The sequence below is a fragment of the Astyanax mexicanus genome, chromosome 7 (assembly GCF_023375975.1).
Source record: "Astyanax mexicanus isolate ESR-SI-001 chromosome 7, AstMex3_surface, whole genome shotgun sequence".
Taxonomy (NCBI): Eukaryota; Metazoa; Chordata; class Actinopteri; order Characiformes; family Acestrorhamphidae; genus Astyanax; species Astyanax mexicanus.
This window is the reverse complement of record NC_064414.1, coordinates 26,035,439-26,048,246: the sequence shown is the minus strand read 5'-3', so window position 1 is coordinate 26,048,246 and position 12,808 is coordinate 26,035,439. Positions and strand designations below refer to the sequence as shown.

The following is a 12,808-nucleotide window of genomic DNA, read 5'->3' as shown; positions in this document are numbered from 1 at the left end:
TTATTCCTAAGTGTTTATGGTAATAATTGCTTTGTTTCAAGGCCTCTGTTACTGCAGTAGAGTTTCTAGATTTTCACATGTACAGACACATGCAGAGCTGAATACAGCTTATTCCAACAGCCAAAAAAGTGGGAAAGAGGAAAATTCTAGTAAAGCAAGACAGCAAGTGGCACTAAGGGGGGAAAAGCTGTGTGGCATAGAGGTGGAAAAACAAGTGGAAAAACGTCAAGAAACTAAACATGAAGATGAAATATGGATGGGTGATGGATTTAAGTAAAATGTGCGTGATGAATGTGAAAAAAAGAAAAAGGTACACAACATTGCAATGGCCATTTAATCTCATTTTATTCAATACTTTGGAATAGCTTGTATGAGAATCAAAATGAGCAGCTTTTACATCTGAATTACTCCGAGCAAAATAAAAAGCATTAATTTGAAGTAAACCTAAAAAAAAAACACACACAAACAAACACTGAATGTCATTCTAATATTTGGATGATTTTCAACTATAATACCTTTTTGTTGTTCCATCCCTTAGGTTTAAATAATTAGTATAAATAAATAACATATCAGCGCATTGAGGTACACTCCTCATTTCATTTCAAACATTTGGTGAACTCAGCAAAATAAGAACAATTAATTGAATTAAATGATTAAGAGCCAATCTACTGTACAGTTTACACTTGTACAGTCACAACCATACAGAGGCATAAAGAAGTATTGAACGTACAGGTTTTTTTAGCAGGTGTAATGACAGATGGGGCAGTTGAGCCAATTATTTTTGCACAAGAAGACAGACGTTGAATTTTAACTTATTCTAATCTGCTCATTTGGTTCGAACTAATTCTAAAAAATCCAAGCAAAAAAAAACAGGCAGTCCAATACTGCTTTATGCAATGTACAGCACATTTCTAACAGTTTCAATTACACAATAACTGTGGCCTTGGAGCCCTGTAGTTGTAGCCGTGTCAGTTAAAAGTCAGTGCTAATCTAAGACTTAACTCCAACAGCACAAGCTCCTTTAGGGCTTCCTCAATATGCCTTCATTTCTCTAGGGAGGGATGCGTTCAGTCTATGGAACTAGCTTATCTAGCTCTACAGCACTAATAATCTAATTCTTTTAGAGAGCCTATAATAGAAATTTTACAACTTCTGTATGATTTTCAAATCCTACAAGAGTACAGTACAATGACCCTATCTGAACAGAGCCAAATATATTTATATTCAGAACGTTATATTCATCGTCTACAAGGGAAATACCACTGTCGTTCTCCAGAATTTCAAGTCACTTAGTGTGGTTTGGTATGAACTGGTTCATTAAACAGAAACTTACTGGCTCAAGACTTCTTAACCTGTAAGAGCCCAATATTATGCATGTGTCACTGACCCAATAAAAGATGTGAAAAGTTCCTTACAGCACTTTATCCATCCCTTTAACTTATAAAGAAACTAGGTGACATACTTAAGATCCTGAATGAAGTCAGACTGACAAAATGTTGGTGTGTTTGATTAGTGCTTGAGGAAAAAACAGCTCAGAAATTGCTATTTTTTTAGCCTCTAAAGGTGCATTCTAACCCATTTATTAATTTAAACGCATTAAGAAATGCATTAAAAAAAAAAAAAAAAAAAAAAAAGATATGCAGAGTTCTTTGCCCCTTTTTGAACAAATTGATAAAATTCAGGTTGATATAATGAAAATGTTGTTGTAACGTGTTCAACCTCTGGTTTTTGAGTCATGTGACCTCCATCACAATAGGACTCAACATTAATCAGCTTTATTTAACTGATTTTATTATTTAATATTTTAATCATTTTTGTTTTATGGACTCTCATGGGCTAAAGTGGTGGTGTTGGGGATCCGTATGTATAAGGTATTTATAGGTTTAATGTTATATATTGTAATATACTGTAATTAAGGGACCTAAGACCTCATTAAAAGAAAGTCACATTAAAATAAATAACGATTACTTTACTGTATAATGTGATGCATGTACTTCTCCACTTTCAAGATATATATATAAAAAAAAAATTAGGCCCAACTATCATTAAAACAATCCACAGCATCGTAACCTTTCACATAATGACTTTCTGTGACGTCGCTTTAAGAGGTGCTAAACTCCTCAGACATCTGCTTCCCATCAACACCACTATGAATGATTGCGTCTTGGCAAATTTCCGTTGAAGGATACATTTCATATCAAACCACTGTGACTTAACTTTTCACGTCTTTACAGCTGAACTATGCAGGACTACTGAACAACTGGTGGAATTCCCCTTTAAATGAGCTCAAGCCTTGGACTGAACTAAGAACAGTGGCTATGTTCCCAGGGTTATATATATATATATATATTTTTTTTTTTTTTTTTTTTTTTTTAGTTAAGCCAATTAACTTGCCCACTCACTAGGACACTCACTTGCAATGCTTTGACACTAGGAAGGACAGGACAAGTGCATGCCTCCTCTGATACATGTGAAGTCCGCCACCATCTGTTTTGGCACTTTTGCCAGTGCCACCAGCATCAATAGGCAGCCAACACATTTGGAGGATAGCGCCAGATCCCCAGCTATGATTCATCAGCCAACAGGCGACTGCGCCAGCATGCATCATAATGGTAGTTATTTAGTGAGAGCCCTTCATCTACCCATCTAGAGCCCAATTAATGTCCAGTTGTGCTCTCTCAGGCTCCAGCTGCTGATGGCAAAGTAAAGAACCATGTTTTAATGATTTAATGTGGTTAATTATAAAGGTTCTTTACCAATTTAAAGGTGCTTCCTGCTTCAACGTTTACAAAAATAGTTCTTTCAAAAGCTATTGGTCTGACCAAGTGTTTTTTATTTTATACTTAAGCAGGACAACAGCAGTGCAAGTACTCAAAGTAAAAAAAATACTCAAAAATACTCATCTCCTGCCACGTTTATACCCAACTCCAACTTCATCCAACCTCTCATCCTGCACCTGCAGCTAATGGCATACATAACACAAATGTACCTGAGTCTGAATCAAGACCTCAAAATGAAAAGAATAGAATAAAAAGCTTTAAATAATTATAGTGCAATCATACATCCGAATGATATAAATCCAGCTCCCTTTACACAGTAGATACAATAGAATGAGATTACAATGCAGAATAATTCAGGTATGTGGTTTAAGGCCTACATATTGATATGCAGGTAGAAGCTGCACAAACACCACAGGTTGCTAAAGCTTATGGACGCAGTTTAAAAGCATTAGGCACCCAGGCTCTAAATGATGCTCATGTCTCGATGAGTGCGTTCACATGCATTTCATAATCTGATTACTGCAGAGCGTTGCCAGTCAGTTTGTCAGTAATCTGATCAATATGTTTACATGCACTTGGGTAATCAGATAATGTGATTATTAGTTAATGTGCACAGAATAATATGTCACATAACCATCATGTACAACCCACAGTGGAACATATATCAGCTAGAAGAGGAAGATTATTTAAATACTTCAGTTTTGGAGTTGCTTCGAAAGTGTTTCATCACTATATGCTTAATTACTTCTGGAAATATAGTCTATTTCCATGCATATGCAGACTGAGAAATCTCATTGAGAAATGACTAAGGAGTAAGGTCAAAAAAATCTAATTATGAAATCTGCAATATATTTTTTTAGCTTAGTAATAAGATTCCTTCGTCCATGTTTACTCTTAATTAGGAGTATTTTTTTGGATTTCTCTGGTACTGCAAATAAGTGCGCAGGGTATAATACAACACCACCCTGCAAGGCGTGGATGAAATAGATTATTGCCTGACTCGTGTAAACTTTTTCAAGTTTTTTTTATTTTAAGTTTACCCCCATTCAGGTAAAGATGATCAGATTAATGACAAACTCCGATCTAAGAAATCAGAGTATGCTGTTTACATGACTACTTGTCGAATCAGATTATGAATGTTTTTTGCAGTGCATGTAAACACACTCACTGTTTCTCACCATCCCTCTCACGCTCTCTCACTCTCACTCTTTCTCTGGCTGTCTGATGCAGCGCAGACACTGCGCTTCCAGCTCAGACACTCTGTTCTCTGCGTATGACATGTTTAGGGTTGGGAATGATGTATTTACTGTCTGCTGTGCCCTGTACAACTATGCTACGCTGACAAAATACTGTGTACGTGTGTGTTTCTGCACGGAGTGCGTGTGTGTGTGTGTGCACTCACGTATTCTGCCTCTGCTCTCTACCCTCTCCATGTAGGGAGCGAGTGTTTACCCAGTGCTTAGACTGACTATACCCAGACTGGCCTCGCCATGCTGGGTCGGAGCCGAGCCCCACGTCGGCCCTGTCTGCACTGCAGCGAGCTAGCTCCCTCTGTCTTCACTTGTCTAAACAAACACATACGTACACACACATGCAGTCCCACGCAAGCATATCTACACACACACACACATATACACGTACTCTTGAAGCAGCTCTCTCTTTCTTGCTCTTTCATTCTTTTAAACTCATCTACCCCATGCCATCACATATAACACCCTGGTCCAGCAAAACCTACAGAACCTACAGCTGCTATTTGTTACTCCTTATATACAGAAACACAAGGAAGGACTTTAGGTTTGAAAGGGGAATCCTATTTTAAACCCTAGTCAACAATTAGACCTGTCACGATAATTTAGTTATTGAGTTTTTAGCGTAAAATATATAGACATGACCTAAATCATGTTTTTTTTTTTTGTTTTGTTTTGTTTTTCGCGAGGGGAGCCTTTTAATATGAATGAGCTACTGACTTTGTTGACTTTGTTTAACAGTGTTTTTGCTTTAGTTATGTTTTATTCATTTTGAATATATAAATAGGTTTATACTCCAATTCCAATCTCCAATATTATTAATAAATAAAAAATAATTGCTCTTTTAAAGAGTGTAATTGCACATTATATTTTCAATACATTTTCAGCATAAAATAGTCTTAAAATTGAAATAATATCAAGTATCGCAATGATACTATTTCTAGGACAATATATCACCCAAACAAAAATATTTATCATGACAGGTCTATCTACACTATTTACAAAATAAACTTTTTCTCCTGCGTCTAGTATACAGAAAAGAATCTCGACAGATTTCGCCAAATTCAGTAAACATCTAAAAACCTTTCGATCCATAAGGGCAGATGCTGGAGCAAAAGCTCATTGATCTTTAGAAATGCATCAAAATTACTGTCGAAATCAACTGTATACTACCGATGCAGCAGCTATAAACAGTTTTAAGGGGAAGCTTTTTTGTGCAAAATTGAATCTATAGAAGCTACATTTGTTAAATCACTAGGATTGTCAGGAAAAAGCGGGTGTTATTGTTCACTCAAGGCCACAATCAAATAATAACAATTAAAAAGAAAATAATATCATTAAACATATAAGCAGCCTAGACTCAACTCTATCAACTCAGTCAAAGAGTTGGCCCGGAAAGCTCAATCAGTTAGCAGCATCTGTGTATTGATGCAAAAATAATACAAAAATGAGCCTTGAGTTCAAATTTTCCAAAGTACCTCTTCTGAAGTGCTTCTTCACTCCTCTGCTTACTTACTGGACGAACAAGATGGACAAATAAGACAGGTCCCCCGAGCTACATTCCTTAAACTGTGTTAAAATAAGTCAGCGTTGAACTGAACACAAGCTGCTTTCAATAAAATAACACAAAGAAAAATGAATCTGAAGGATGGCAGTGGAATGATGAGGAGGATGATGGTGTGCAAAAACTATAAGTGACACAGCTCACAGGATACCAACATCGCTGCCAGCTGATTGGGTGAGTTTGGGGGGTGAAATGAACGTTTTTTTTTCTCATCACTTAGTTTTGCTTCTTTTTTTTTTTTTCAAGTACAAAACCATGGGCTTCAGCACCAGTAGCTTCAGTGTTTCTTTCCCACTGTACCCTGGTTGTCAGAATTAGTTCTGAACTTTAGCTGCCTGCTCTTTTTCAGCCTTCTCCTTGGCCTTCTCTTTCTCCACCAGCTTCTCCTCCTTCTGCAGCATCACCATGATCTCTGCCACCTGCGTAGTGTTGATGTCTATGTCCTCTTTATCGATCAGCTCCACCACCTAGATGTACATAAAGAACAGGTAGATACTTAGTCAGCTATACATAAATATTTATATTTGTTATGTAAGTGATAAAAGAATGAATGCCTTTAACATTATTTGATGTTGAAAATTAAGTCAATTCTTGCAGTCGATAATCAGGTAGCTCATTTGTACTGTTACACACAGAAAATTAACCTTTTGGGATTTCCTGGATTTCTACATTGATAACTAATAAAATTAGGCCGGATTGTATCTAATTTACAATTATAGATGATCAAACTCAACTAATAACACACAAACAGTTATGCTGTTCATGTATTTTACTGAGCATCCACAGTGCAGGCTAGAAAAAGTAAGTGAATTTCTGTGAATAGATCAAACCATACTTTAACATAATTTATTTAAGGCAGAAATAAGAGTAATTTCAAATTATTTACCTTTTCTTTCAACTGCCTAGCTTTTATTTGCAGTTATTATAAAACAATAGTCTAGCATTTGAAAGTCATAATAAGACTAATAAATATACAATGCAATTATAAATTGTTGCCATTGTTTTCCAAACTTACTAAAATGGATAATATGACTTTTTTATGTATAGATTTTATTGTGAACTACAAATAAAATCCAAAATAAAGACAGCATATTGGTCCATGCCTAAAAGATCCAGATCAAGCAGTAAAAAAAGAAAAATGATTCAAGCATAAACTGGCAGCCCCACAGACAGATTTCTCATTTACAGTTTCCTCCCATTACCTTCATAACATCATCAATGTCTATTTTGCCGTCCTTGTTTTCATCCAGGGCTTCGGCAATACTGAGCAGCTTCTGCTCTGGAATGCTCTGGATGTGCCGCATGACAGTGATGAGCTCGTTGATGCTGATCAGGTTCTCCCTACAGGACAGGAAAATACTGGATACAGGAAACAATTACTCGATAACACAGAAAAATGAGATGATGGAGGAGGAGCAAGTCGGATAATGACCGCATGCCGCCAATGCTATACAGGGTTCCCAGAACACAGGATGCAATAAAACTGTGTAATCATTGAAAATGTCCTGGCCTCTACAAAATATTATGTTTAAGTGCTAAAATGGCATTTTATTGTATTATTCGTCATTTCAGCACTAGAAAAGGAGGTGAAGGTAAAGATTTCTAAATAGAAGGTTACTGTGTTCATCACCAGCACTGAGAACACCGTAGCAGTCTATGAAGCAAATTGTAGAGACTACAGAAATGAAAAGATTACTAAAGATTCGAAAAACAGTTGAAAACAAATCAAACAAAATGATCGATTCAATCCACAAGACAAGCAAAAGTAATGACATAGCACCCAGTTAGCAAATGACAAGCAGATTTACTGATGATTAGAATTAAATCAAAATGAGTTGACCACACTACACCACAGAAAGAGAGCTATGAAGTCTGTGTTAGTGGTTTTTGACAGGCAAGAGACCCCACAGAGCCCACAGCATCTCCTTTTCTTACCTTTGTAAGTCACTACGTTTCTCAAAGAACAATCTACAAAAAACAACAAAAAGAAACTATTAATTTAGCTGGGAACCCTTTTCTATGTCTAAGAACACCTGACGTCAGCGCCACGTGATGTTATCCTCCCACCACCATGTTACTGGAAATCACAAGGAAAAAAGCCATTTCCAGAACATACACACCACAGGCAGACACACTCACAAGCCATTCATACGAACCTAAACATACTAATATTTAAATCAAACTACAATTCAAGTCTTTCTTACCCTACTGGTGGTGTAGTTGCACTGCCCATCTGCCCATCCAGCACCAGCTTATCCTTCTCCAGCTCATTTATGATCTTATCCATGCGGCCGATCATGCGGTTGACCCGGCGAGAGAGATGCTTACTGGCTTTAGATTCCTCCACCTGTTTCTCCTGACCGGTCTTGGACAGCTCCTTCTTTATCTCCTCCAGGTCCTGAAGCAAAGCCGGACAGAAACAGGATATGAGTAAAAAGAGACAACATCCTCTTTCTTTAGGAGCATTTTTATTTTCTTAGCATGTAAATATTGGTGTCAGACAGTGGCTTATGTTGTGTGCTGTTTAAGCCCCAAATGGCTGATAGCAGTCCTGTACTCTGTCCTCAGATCCTGTTCTGGTTTCATAAAAAATAAAATCTTTTTTTTTTTTAGATTAATTTAACTGAACTACATAAAAAAAACTAAATCCTAACCCCTGTATTGCAATACATATCTGAGTGCTAGGTCTTTGTCAATACACAAAGAGATTGGGAACTGGCTAAAAATAAGAGTTCTAGATGCTCATAAATGTAAGTAAATAGACGTAAGACGTGATTTGCACCTCTCTGCTAATGACTGCTGTCTAGGCATAGTGCATAAATAGTACAGACAGGCTTTGTATCACCTCAGTGTTGCTCTTTTTGCTGAATGCAATATAATCATCACACTAATGCTCTAGCCTAAAGACACAGATTGAGCCTCTGCTTTTTAGGAACAGAGTGACCCCCAGTGGTCTTATTCCCTCCTTCCCTCTCTCACCTCACTGTACTCCAGCACGTCATCCTTCAGCTCTTCCAGCTCCTCCTTCTCCTTGGTGAGGAGTTTCTTCTGCTCCTTCAGTTTAGTGCAGGCATCACTCAACATGTCGATCTCCTCCTTAGTGATCTCCTCACCCTGATAATATTAAAATAAACTATTGGTACAGAGCTGTGGAAAGTGTGAAAACGTGTCTGTTCCTTTCTATTGTTTTCTATGACTGTACAGTGCCTTGAAACAGTATTCATTACCCATTTTTTCACAATACACCCCCCAAAATTAAATGTATTTCTTTGGGATTTTATGTGGCAGACCAGAGACTTCCAAACCTTTTGCAACTCACAGCTCTCTTAAACCACTGTAAACTTCCCACTGACACCCAGAATATTTTATTTGCTTTTTAAAACCAAACACGTCACAACCATCAACTGCCTTATTTACTGTTCCTGTACACATGAAGCCTAGTGCTAGGTACTCATTTTCAGAGTCTGTCAGAGGTGAACAAAACTGTAAAAAAAATTTTAAGTCAAATAAGCACTGGATGTTAATCTACACAAATTTCTCTCCAGAAAACTGTTTATTTGGGTGAGTAAAGCTCTTCTGTTTATTTAAAGTATGTTAAGAATTCTGGTAATTTTGTCTAAGGGTGAGCGCTAGCCGTAGTTAGCAAACGCCTAGCCAGCCACGATTAGCAGCACTAGCGAGCCGGGGTTGGCAGCGCAAGTCAGCCTCGGATAGGAGCACTAGCTAGCTCCGATTAGCAGCACTAGCCAGCCCTGGTTAGCGCAGCCAGTCACGGTTAGCAGCACTAGTCAAGCGCAGTTGGTGCTACAAAATGCCGTCCGAAAGCAATAGACTGAGGAGCCCTGAGTGTTCCGGTAACCCAGGGCACTATCAGCTAGCAGTTCGTCCCACGTAGCTTGTTTTAATACGATAAACATGCAGACTACAGTCCAAAATACTTGCCTCTAACAACGAAAGAACTAGCAGTTAGCAGCTTATGCTAATACTGCTCCAGCCTCAGGGCTGGAGAGATTTCACAGAAACTCCTATATACTGCTGTACTTCAGCAGAGTGACTTTACAGCTCCTTACAACCTGACTGGTAAAATTCATACATAAGGCGCACTGTTGATTTTTGGGACATTTTACACTAGTTGTACTATCTAGACATTGGACCCATTTTTACCTTGCAAAATAGAAAGAAATCAATGGGGTCTTTGGCCTCTTTGCAGTACCTCTGGTTAAAAAAACACTGTGATAGACTAACACAAAGTAGAAAGTTATTGTGAAGTGAAAAGTAAATTATATATTTTTATATTTGGTACAATTTCTTAATAAAAAAAAAATATTGAATGTGAATTCAACAGTATTAAGTCAATACTTTGTAAGACCTCCTTTCACTGCAAATCACAGCTGCAAGACCTATGGGGAATGTTTCCGCCAGCTTTATTCCTTGAATGTTTCTCGTTTTTTATGATGCTGTTTGGTCACTAATGTTCCTATGAGGGCTTCACAGAACAATAATAAATATTTAATAATTCATTTTATTAAGGCAGTGGAGTAACTAGGTTTTGGGTTCAATGTCTCCGGGCACCACAGTGATGGGTTCATACTGCTCTAGGCACGTGTTCCACAATATCACTGTCTGTGTCTCACTAGTGTGTACTGTATGTGTGTATGTGTTCACTGCATAGATGGGTTAAAGGGTGGCTTAAATTTCCCCACTGCGGGACTAATAAGGGATTCATTATTAATATTAATATTAAGTTGGGTGTAATGTGAAAAAATGTGAAAAAAGTTTAAGGTGTAAGAATACTTTTTCATGGCACTGTCTATGTGAAGTGAAGACTTCTAGATCTTTAACCAAAATGTAATGTAATGAAATCATCATCTGTGCACATCATGCAGGAACAGAGTGCTGGAAATAGAAGGGAAAAGCAAAACACCCATGACAAGAGGGAGAGAAAGTTCATAAAATAATCTGCTGTTGAATTCTTAGGAATTAGATTAGTAAAACTAGTAAACACATTCTGCATTAGACACACAAATGCAGTTAAATAAAGCAGGGCTGTTATATGGGTAACAGGAAGGAAAGAGGCTACAGCAAGTGTCTTACACAGTGCAGGGAGTGCTCTGTGACTGTTAGAGGTGTGTCAACCCACAGAATGAACCACTAGACACATAAACGCACCCGCATTAACCTACACAGGGGCTCATACAATTGGGGAGAGGAGTGGAGCAGGATGCACTAAATACTTCTGCTTTTCATAACATCTCTCCTATTTAAACTCAGCATTTCTATTTGAATTGATATATAGTTTTTGTTTGGAAAACAGTAATCCATTGATAATGTCTTTCCTTATGGAATTCCTAGAAATCCATAAGGAAAAATCCTAACCTAAAAATTAGCTAGGATATCTAGTTATGAAAAGCAGAGTAGCCGGTATGCTGTTGGCCTGAACGAAAGCAAATCAGTGTATAACCTGAATGCGCAGAAACTTCTGCCACTGCTCAAACTTAACGCAGCATGAAGAAATAAGAAATTAACACACAAACACACGCAGAAACATATTATGCAAAGCAATGCAAGCTGAAGAGACCAGTGAGTTAACTGAAGATACAATCAGGAATTGTACTAACATACAGAATGGCAAACATGCATATTGTAAGAGTGTAAAAAGGTCAATAAGTATTGAAAAGCTAATTTTAATTAAGTTAAAATCAGTATCAATATTATAATTGGATTATAAAGTGGACTGGAAGGAGATGAGCTCATACCAATAATGAATTCACATGACTGGGCTTTAAAATGACTGGGCATTTATGTTTATTTATACCTACAGTAGTGATTGTAAGGGGTGCAGTGGGCACTGAAGAGGCTGCAAAGGCCCAGCCAACATGTTCATATGAAGATCACATTGTGAAACGTGAGCTAGGTGGGTTCCAGGTGAGCATGAGCTTTGAGTTGGTTTGTACAGGTGTTGTTACAAATGGACCCCATTGTTACACCCTTCCTTAATTCCACATGGGTTCTACCTAGGCCCCATGTGAAGTTTACAACCTAGATAGAATCCACATTTAACCCAACTGGTCCCATCTCTGACTCTCTAATGGGGCCCAGCACTGTCATCCACATCTTGGGCCAACATGGAACCCATGGACAAAACTTTCTGGGACCAAGTTGGGCTACCCATGGGAATGTTATCTGAGGGAGAACTTTTTCTGAGCAAAACTAATGTGTATTGATGCATAAATATTTATCAATTTGCATTTGTTATCTATCATATAATAACTATCATATTATGGTACCAGTGACATTAGCAAATGGATAGCACTGACTAGCATTATTGTGCTATGTGATGAACTGTGTCCAACTTTGTTCTCTAGGTCCCTGCAGCATCATTAGGAGATCTGGAGAACTGAAGATATCCTGATGAAAGGGCTAATACTTAGACAGATGGGCCACTCAGAGAGTATTTTTTTGCACACAAAATATCTAAAATTAATTTGAATCTTGATTTTTGGAAGTGAATTTTGTATAAAATTTGTACAAAATTTATTAGAAAGTACATTGTTGTGACCCTAAGGTGTGTGCACGTAAGCTCGAAACACATTGTAACACATGAATGAACATATGGCTAATGCTCCAGCATTACTTATTTTCGCTTTATAAAAACATTTACTATGTTGAGACAGCATCATATTACAGTACACCCTTTAATAATGTTTTTTTTTTTTCAGAATTTTGCAGTGTCAAAAAATTATCCTGCAAGTTGTCAGCTACAATTCCTGATGTAAAGAACGTTAAAGGTACACTAATTTAATGTTTCCAAGGATAATAGTCAAATTATGATAATTACGAACCTAGAAATGTTTGATATGAATAACAGCATTAATAAGCCTAAGGTTATATACTGTATATGAATGGTATTTAATTAGTGTACCTTTCCCACACATAGACAGCCTTTAAAATTGTAACAAAAACATAGAGGTTTTAAATGAAAGTCTGAAGTAAGATGAAAAGTGATGTGAAAAGGATACAGCTGTGCTCAGTGAACATCACAGGAGATCATACTGCTTAATCCATGGCAGTGTGTACATACGAGACCTGAGTGTGTTACTGTTACCTTAATGCCTTCCAGCACTGGTGCTGTATCTCGTAGTGTTTCAGAGTGGATGGCCACATCTACACTGGACAGAGCAGCTTCTGCCTCCTGCAAACAAAAACACACACACAGT

The 12,808-nt window shown here is 37.5% G+C and overlaps 1 protein-coding gene across 7 annotated transcripts in view; it reads right to left on the bottom strand.

The window, feature by feature from the left end:
* Positions 1-320: 320 nt before the first annotated feature.
* Positions 321-12,808, bottom strand: part of letm1 (leucine zipper-EF-hand containing transmembrane protein 1) — a 37,359-nt gene continuing 24,871 nt past the window's right edge. The window contains exons 10-16 of one of the 7 annotated variants that reach the window (XM_049481101.1): positions 12,697-12,783; positions 11,053-11,085; positions 8,571-8,705; positions 7,796-7,989; positions 7,527-7,559; positions 6,794-6,950; positions 321-6,058 (exon numbers count right to left, since the gene is read on the bottom strand). In XM_049481101.1, the coding sequence (XP_049337058.1) occupies positions 5,906-6,058; positions 6,794-6,950; positions 7,527-7,559; positions 7,796-7,989; positions 8,571-8,705; positions 11,053-11,085; positions 12,697-12,783 (792 nt within the window). In that variant the 3' untranslated portion in view covers positions 321-5,905. The remainder of the gene's footprint in view (positions 6,059-6,793; positions 6,951-7,526; positions 7,560-7,795; positions 7,990-8,570; positions 8,706-11,052; positions 11,086-12,696; positions 12,784-12,808) is intronic. The other 6 variants (XM_049481102.1, XM_049481103.1, XM_049481104.1 and 3 more) reach the window with 6 other exon arrangements.